Source organism: Arachis hypogaea, chromosome 16 (assembly GCF_003086295.3).
Source record: "Arachis hypogaea cultivar Tifrunner chromosome 16, arahy.Tifrunner.gnm2.J5K5, whole genome shotgun sequence".
In the NCBI taxonomy this organism is placed as follows: domain Eukaryota; kingdom Viridiplantae; phylum Streptophyta; class Magnoliopsida; order Fabales; family Fabaceae; genus Arachis; species Arachis hypogaea.
The window spans coordinates 31,986,406-31,995,612 of NC_092051.1; the positions used below are offsets into that span (position 1 = coordinate 31,986,406).

General features: G+C 35.3%; 1 protein-coding gene across 2 annotated transcripts; it reads right to left on the reverse strand.

The window, feature by feature from the left end:
- Positions 1–1,487: 1,487 nt before the first annotated feature.
- LOC112758903 (eukaryotic translation initiation factor 3 subunit A) lies at positions 1,488–8,021 on the reverse strand. 2 transcript variants are annotated; one of them, XM_025807691.3, is made up of 15 exons: positions 7,866–8,021; positions 7,666–7,713; positions 7,360–7,421; positions 6,777–7,258; positions 6,334–6,549; positions 5,874–6,242; positions 5,709–5,738; positions 4,300–4,527; positions 4,055–4,216; positions 3,477–3,698; positions 3,194–3,403; positions 2,904–3,110; positions 2,643–2,723; positions 2,360–2,561; positions 1,488–2,204 (listed from the first exon to the last, which is right to left on the reverse strand). In XM_025807691.3, exons 3-15 carry the CDS (start codon positions 7,403–7,405, stop codon positions 1,774–1,776), a joined length of 2,886 nt encoding a protein of 961 aa, XP_025663476.1. In that variant the 5' UTR covers positions 7,406–7,421; positions 7,666–7,713; positions 7,866–8,021; the 3' UTR covers positions 1,488–1,773. The 2 variants fall into 2 exon arrangements, with proteins under 2 accessions (XP_025663476.1, XP_025663475.1); XM_025807690.3 differs by having other exon boundaries at positions 7,837–8,021.
- Positions 8,022–9,207: the final 1,186 nt, after the last annotated feature.

Sequence of the window (9,207 nt, forward strand, 5' to 3'; positions counted from 1 at the left end):
TCACATAATAATAATAATAATAATATTTATTATTATTATTATTATTATTATTATTATTATTATTATTAATAAATGAGGACTAACCCCAAGAAGAAGAGTTATAACACTATCCTAATATATTTATTTTTTAAAAATAATCCAGCTACAAAAAATAATTACTCGGCCCAAATAACGCAAGTCTTTATCCATTTATTTATTTTTTGTTATCTCCCCAACCTTTTTTATTATGTTTCAATCAGTAACAACATAAGCCCACCCCTTAACAAAAGTCTTTATCCATTTATTTGTTTTTTGTTATCTCCCCAACCTTTTTTATTATGTTCCAATCAGTAACAACATAAGCCCACCCCTTAACAAAAACCATTGGATTCAACACCGAAAAATCCAATAACTTAATTATCACCACATCACAATTACTGCTAACCTAATCTTGCCTCAGTCAATATCAAGCTGGCCCACAACACCTGCACTACCTGAACTTCTGACAGGACCTGTCTTTTGTAACCAAGACCACTCTAACACGTGTCTAGAGGTGGCAAGCAGGGAAGCCCGCTCCGCCAGAAGCCCGCCCTTTAGCGGGTTGGCCCGCCTAGTGAGGCGGTCCTAGAATTCTAGCCCGCCCCGCCTAACTGTAAGCTGGCGGGCTGGCGGGCTAAGCCCGCCAAAGCTCCTCTTCTATTTATTTTTACTATTAACTACTAAGTAATATATATAATTTCACAACCATATTAATAAATTTATAATTTCTAATGGCATAAAAAATTATATTTTTTATATTCACAAACATTAAATTCTTTGTAATTATAAATATCTAATAACTATAATTATAAACCAAATTTTCATTCAAAATATAAGTATAAATATTCTCTCCAAAGCAAAATAAATATAATTATAAATATTGTCTCTAAAATAACATAAACATAATTCATAACACTCAATTTTTATCTTTATACTCTTGTAAGTTAGGTTGGAAGAAGTTAGATTTTGGCAAAAAAAATTGCAAAAATACCCCCTCACTAAAAAAAACCTTAGCCCGGCGGGGAAGCCCGCCCCGCCCCGCCAAAGCTCACGATTTAAGCGGTGCGGGTTAGGCAAACTTTTGCTATTTGGCGGTCCCGATTTTTCAGCCCAGCCCACCTTTTTTGACGGATTACGCGAGTCAGTCCGACAGATTTAGGCCCGTTTGCCACCCCTACACATGTCTCCACAAGAGGATATCCACCTCCTTTCCTCACATGCTGAAAAAATTTACCATCCTCACCATAGCACTACCCTTATTTAAAAAGTAGCCAAATAAAAAAGTTACACTTTTTAAACAAAAATCATCATGAAAAGATATTTTTGACATTTTCATTGAAATAGTTGCCAACTACAAAAATATCGCTTTAAGTAAAAATCATGTTGAAAAAAAAAACACTCAAACAAGTTAATCGTGCATTCATGCTTTTGAACACTAAAGCAAACATATACATAATAGTACCAACACATCGAAAATTAAGTCTGCATTACTTCTGACTTGAAATTCCGAATACCATATCCAATCTGCTCGATCATAAATAGAAAATTGTTGCATAATCTAGGACCCGAATGCATTAGGAGATAAAACAAATTTTACGAACCAAGTATCAAAAAAAATTCTAGAACTCAAATTGGGGAGAGTACAAAAAGAGCTCGACAAGGTCATGAGAACCGCACATCAGGCAACGCTATGCATTGTACCCTCCAATTGAGGGCCAGAATGACATCAGCTTTAAACAGATGGGAACAGGGTGATTAACGAGGGTTCCTCGAGGATGACCAGGTTGAAGATGACCTAGAACCCACACCAGAACCAAATGCTGATCTGCGATCTTCACCACGACCCCACCTGTCACCATCTGGCCGGCTGCTACTGTTACTCCAGCGGTCTGTTTCAGGAGGAGCAGCTGCACCATCAGGTTTCTCACGGCGGAACCTAGGGACATACTTCCCTGGGGCTGGTGCAGCAGCAGCGGCAGCTGCAGCAGGAGCAGCAGATCCAGACTCGAGTGGGCGTGCAAGACTCTCAGTAGGCCTTGAAGCTGGCTCGGCACCTCTTCCCAACAATGCCTCTCTTCTTTGTCTTTCCTTTTCTTCCAGTTCCCGCTCTCTTTGCCTCTGTTTCTCTGCTATCTCTTCCAATTTTGCTAAACGTTCAGCCTCCTCCTTCCTTCGCCTCTCAGCCTCTGTAGGATGAGAATAATTAAGTTTGGTAAACATAATACAGAAGATGAGCCGTTTGAAAGTGCATAAAAAAGATGATAACATCTACGGGGTACCCAATAGCCGTTAAATTGATGCAGTCTTTAATCTGTTCTAGGACAGAGTTAAAAGTACATACCTTCGCGCTTCCTTGCTTCTTCCTCCTCGCGCAACTTTTGCTGCCTCTCTTCTTCCACATTCAGATAATACTTCCACTTCCTCAACCTTTCCCTGTCCTGTTTCCTGGACTGTAATATCCTAGAGATCCGCTCCTCCGTTTCCTTCCTCAATCTATCAAATTCAGCCTGGCGTCGACTAACAACTTTCTCTTGATATATCTCCTACATAGAAAAATAACAAAAGCATCAGCTTAAGATGGTGATATTAAACAGAGGCAAAGCCCAGCTGCTGACAATACTTACTTTATTGCCAATCATTCTGGCAAGCCTCTCCTTCTCCTTGAGATCTCCTTCATGACGTTGTCTACTCAATTCAATCTCTTGCTGCATCAAATTAACATTGAATCCATTCAGTGCAAAACTAAAACTAACTACAATGATAAAAATGCCATGTGGAAGCTCATGTGCATTAAAAAAAACTACTAATTTAAATGTTTCCAAGAGGTGAAGGAGTAATGACACAAGCATGAATTAAATTCTAGTAAACAAGAGAATCCAACACACCTGCTGCTCATGCTCATGAAGAATCTTCTCTTCCTCTTGGCGCTTTACATATGCAGCATGAATCAAGGGAGCAGCCTCTTCCCTTTTTGCCCTTTCCAAATAATCCATGGTTTTTGCCAGTTTTTGGAGTTTTTTCTCCATTTCCTGTCTTTCTCGGAGTTGTTCATTCAAAGTCAATTCCATCAAGGTTTGCTTGGTAATTTTATCCTAGAGAGGATAGGATTTACTGTCAAAACCTTTAATACTAACAAATCACTTTAATACAAAGAATCAATCAGACCTCAACTTACCCCCTCAATAAGTGGCTTTTTCCCCTTATAGTTTTTAAATTTTTTCTCAGCTTCCTCATACAAAGCTTTAGTTTCTTCCTTTTCTCTTTCCTCTATCTCTTGGCGGAGCCTCTCATTTTTCCTCTGCTCAAATTCAGTTGCAACTCTCAATTTTTCAGCCTCTTCATTCATTTTCTGCACTCTTAACCTCTTTGATTCTTCCTCACGCTCCTTCAAGAATAGATGTTAATGTAAGCACAAAAAAAACACAAACTCGTGAATATGATAAATCACATGATCATACCATTTCCAGAAGCTGCCGCTCTTGTTCTTCTTTCCTCTTCTCAATAATAGATTTTCGAGCTAGAAGCCGTTTATGTTCCTTGGCAACAACCTCGGTCAAAGTTGGAAGCAAAGCTCCAATTTTCGAAGGTTTTTTTTCAGCAGGATAAATCATCTGTCTAGCCTTATTCAAATGTTCAGCAAAATTTGCCAAGTGGTCCCGTAAGCCATCAGACTCAAGACTCTAAAAAAGGAGGAAAAAAACTCTGTAAGCAAGTGTAAATTGAGCAAGAGACAATATTGATAAACATCTAAAAACTGTTCAACAATTACCATTCCCCATCTCAACCATAGTATAGATCATCAAAAGTTTTAAACATCCTACGGGAATATATTTACCCCCGTCGCTAATTTCATTTAAATTATAATGTAAACTGATTCAGCAAAATACATTATTGATCGAAAGGAATGTGTATGAATATGACATAGTATAACATGCAATAAAACTTATTGGTAATGTCAAGCAGGTGAACTTCTAACAAGTGATCCACATCATAAAGCCCGACTCCAGGTAACATGGCCATACTGAGGTGCACATACCATTTTGCAGAAAATTACAACATTTCTCATGTGGTCAACTTTCATTGAAAGAAACTTCTGTTTAACAGCATCAACAGAAATCTTCTCCACAACAGAAAAATCAAAAAATGGGATCATGCCAGATAAGGTCTCAATCTTCATACTCTGGTACACATTAGACACCTAGAAGACCAAAATGTGCATTAGTATAACAAACTCAAATTAAAACATTTACTTACCACAAGGAAAAAAAAATGAAATTGCACCTGCTGGAGCAACCTCAAGGTAGCTAACTTTTCTAGTGCAGGGACATATTGAGACAGCTGCACCTCTGGGACAGATGAAGCAGTGGAAAGCTTACCCCCTAACTTTGATATTTTAGCCAACAAGGGCTGCACCTTAACTGCAAGATCTGAAGGAAGGAATTCATGTTCAAAAATGTTGTAAATATCCTTCACTTCCTGAGTTACACAAGACATCACGCCCTTGGATGCCTGTAAATGAACAACCCCAAGATACAAACTTCAGACAAATTATACCATAATTACTCAAATCACTGCAGTTAAATTTTGCTGTTACTCTTGTAATCAAGACTAGATGTTGACTTGGGTAAGTAATGACATGGTGAAAAGAATATTACATAATGTGAATATAGAAAACAAATCAAAGAATGTTAACTTGGCAAAATTATAACAAATGATTCTTGATGCAGCAACTGGGAATTTCATCAATAAATATCATCAGTCTATCAGTCAGTGCATACATCTTTGTTTTGGTTAAACAATCAAAGTTCTTGACAAGCTAGTAGTTCAGGCTGGGCTTACACGAGTAGTACTGCACATGTAATCAACCTATAATCTTATATCATTTTAAGCAAGTAATGGCACGTATAATTTTACATAAATAGGAGTATTACCATCACTTTTTTTCAATAACAGTAAATTTCATTGCATAAAAAATATTTCGATCTTATTTGTGACTGGCTAATCCACAAATCTCTATTCTAAACACAGCGAAATTATACAGAGATATAACTGATTAATCTGAAACAATCACAAGCTTAAAAAACTAATATGTACTGTACATAATGGGGATTGAAAGGGGTTTGGTGCATAATTTAGTGTTCTTAAAATGCCCTTCATCACATATATTCATAAAAGAAAATACATTTTTCTATCTAAGACTTGAACTCAAGATTAGTTAGAGAGCAAGGTACTTATCATCTTAACTAATCTCGCATTTAATAAATAAAAAGGTGGATTAATAGGCTCGTTACTGCTTATTAAAAAACTAGTACATTTATAATTTGGTAGTCACCCATATTGAAGAAGACATTCACCTCAAGATTACCACACACAAAAACATATAAGGAAAGAAAGAAAGAAAGACAGGATATAAATAAAGTTACGTTACGTTTTCCCTACTAATTGAACATAAAGAAAGATTAGTCATTTTATATAAAATTAAATACACAGTAAAAATCATGGTAGTGTCCAATATATCTCCATCCTTGTTTTAACATGGCATGGCATGATACTCATCCTTGATTTGGCAGGGGCAGAATAAAAAATTAATATGTACAACACTCAAACGTAATTTGTCTTTCAAATAGATCTCCATGATGCAAATTGAAAAGAAATAGTGAAAAAAATAATTCTGAAAACAAATATCTTACCAGTTCAGCAAGAAGTGATGATCTTGAGAGCTGGGAAATGGCAAAAGTTTAACCGGAGAAGAAAACAAAATGTAAGTCAGAAAATGAAAATTTCTACGTGAGGGCAGTAAATTAGGCCAAATTTTGCTTGTGACTTTTGGATTTCAATTAGGTAAAGTAAAATACCATTTCTCTGCTTTCAGGTTTAGTTTCCATATTAAACCCAATAAGATTAGACATCCTCAAATTTCTTTCTTTTTCATGCTCCAGTTCCAAATGAGATGCTCCATGAGTGCGATCATGAGGAGGCACTGAAAGTGCAGCTAGAACAACTGATGAAGCTATTAATTGCAAATCCTTCTGACTCAGATTCTTATTGAAACTCTTTTGCAATAAAAATAGCCTGAACCATGCATATGCATGATATAGATGACTTGAGCCTATCCAAAATATTTCTGTCAACTTAGCATAGTAAACAACCATCAAAGACGGCTTCGGCGTCTTCTTGACCAAGCACATCAGTCCATGTATATCTTCAACAGATCTAAAAGCTTCCTACAAATGGGTAAGCAAATTATGATGTTATATTTGCTAACAATCTTTTGGTGTCAAACCTAGTTAAAATAACTCGTGATTCACATCTAACCTGCCAAAGTTCGAGTTCTGTTGCAATTTTCAGCTGCTCAAATCTTGTATCCAGATACAGTTGCAAGCTCTCAGGAGCTGAAAGATCTGGTCTGTCTCGTTGATCACGATACTTATTAAGATTGGCCAAATGGTTTCTTATGATTTCACATAGTCTGCGGAACTCTGTGGTTCGCTTATATTGCTTACAAAACTGAAAAGCCCGATGAGCAGTCATCTGTGCATATCGTTGAGACTATTAGAAACTAGATTTAAAAAATAATAATGAGAATGCAATCTCAAATTATCATTCTTTACAAGCAAGTGTACAATATGAGATGACAACAACATCAAGTATCATCCATCAGGGTCACTTCGCACGGTCAAATGTATAAACCTAATTATAGAGGTAAACTCCGACAGGTAATGAGTAATTTAGACAAAATAAAAAGCAAGAAAACTTACAGCATATAAAGTTTCCAGCTTTGAGTTGTTGCGCAATATTTCAAGCACAGTCCTATATGTTTCCCAAAGAAATTTAAACCAAGGGGTAACAAGCTCCCGATCAGATCTGTCCTTTCCTTTCTCCCCACTGACATAGCTCAGCATCAAGTCCTCTGGCCTTTTATCAGCCTCTAAATCATCGACATCAAGAGCTTCTTCCAATGCCTGTGCCTGGCTACGGGCTTGTTCAGCTTTTTCAGTGGATAGGTGCATGAAGTGCTTGATAACCTCCTCCAGGGAGCTAACATTCACTTGCTGGCATATGATACGGTACTGAATGAGCCCGTCCTTTGCAAACCGTCCCTTGCGCATGTCTACACAGAGTTCCACATACTTGAACATAATCCTTTCGAGGGTCTTCTGCCATGCCCTGTACCTTTTCGAGGTAATAAGGTCGTGCAGTGTCTGCAGAGCATCCTGCTTCTGCCCAACATTGATCAATTCTGTGCATTGAAATTAACAGATTACATTCTTTATTAGAAACAAGGGCAAACATCAAGTGAATAAACCACAGAAAGTTAAATGAAGTATCTCTTGAACAAACCTTCAGCCCTTTTGAGGGCATTCTCAGGCTTCAGGAACGAAGTCATATTCGGAATTCAGAGACTGTCAAAACACAGAAAAGAAAATAAACAAACAGCATTACGAGGCGAAATCTTAGGTGAAATTCCATAGAAACACGGATTGAAATTTAGTAAAGAAGATAAAATTCATAAACCTAGGAATCAAGTAATAACGAACTAAGTTCTAAACGACCAAAAAGAAAGCAAAAAAAAATAACGAAAATATAATCAGATTTAAAACGAAAATTAACGATAAGATGGAGGATCTCAACAATAATAAGACAAACCCTAAGAGTTCTTTGATGGTGCGCCGCTGTCACTGAAGAAAGTGCACCCTAGGAATAACACAAAAATTAGGATTTCAGTAATATGCATAAATCGAGAAACATGCGAATAAGAATAGAGAAGAAAAATAAAAGACAAAAACAAATAATAGAGAGTGTGATAGAAAAGAGAACCAGAGAAGAGATAGGGCGCGCCGTATAACCTAGAAGCGGGGGAGTGTGGAGAGCAAAGAGAAGGGGAAGAGTGTGAAGTAGAAACAGGGGAATTGCAGTGCCGCGCGTGCTTACCCTAGTTACTATCTCTCAGCCCAATCTTTTAATATCTTTTTTTTTCGTTCATATACGGCCCTATTCAATATGTTTTTGGTGACTATGCGGGACTGTTAAATATGGATGACACACACTAGGTCCATCTAAAAGTTTAAATTCATAATTCATCGGTGACAAAAAAAATATAATTGATTCATATATTTATATTTATATATATAAAAGATTTTTTAGGTGACCTCCTAGATTTTTTTGTTATCCTTATGTATAAAAGATTATTGATTATAATTTATAAGTCCAATTACATATGAATTCGTTTGTTTGTGTTTTTAAGATTAAAAAAAGTAATCTTTTAAAAAAACTAATTTATTTTCTCATATCTTGCACGAAAGATTAAATTTAATTTAAATTATAAATATTATTTATTAAAATAAGTATAGAAAACCAATGGCCTAAGCGTACAATGGGTACAATGGAGGTTTAGAAAGTATTACAGATATGACCATTAGTGTTACATTATCCTGCCAGGTTAAACTTTTGGGATGAGAGATTTCATGATATGGTATTAGAGTTCTAGATCCGAAAGGTCAAGAGTTTGATCCTTGGTGAACCCCAAAATGAACTTATCCTTTTGGGATGAGTGGTTTTATGACATGAGATATTTATTATCCCTGGTATCCGGATGGTTATTCTAGATAGTATGAGTGATGTTCATTTTATTCATGAACTAAAGATTTAGCTCATTGTATACATTGTACGCTTAGGTTATTGGCTCCCTAGCACTACTCTATTTATTATTACTATAAATTATATATAAATTTATTAAACTAGTTTATAATTTGTGATTTCACAGTTCTTACTTTTACGAATTTCTTTTTCATTTTTATTTTTGAGTTAACTCATTTTATTTTTTTTAGGATTATTAAGAGTTTAGTTACTAAAATTGAGTTACATAAAAATATTTAATTTTGATTTGGTTTTGTAATTCATTGTTAGAGCAAGTTGTTTTTTTTATTCTTTGAAAATATATTTTTTATTAATTTTTTAATAAAAACTATACATTTATTTAATTATTTTAAGAGTTTAATTTTGATGTATTGATAATGTAAAATATTTTATACAATCGTACAATCACATCGGTTCTTTTGAATGATAATTCATGCAGTCAATAAAAATAATAATTATTTTTGATGACGTATATTGTGTGATTGAATATACATATAAAACTACTTTATATTGATAATGTATCAAAATTAAATTCTTATTTTAAATCAAAAT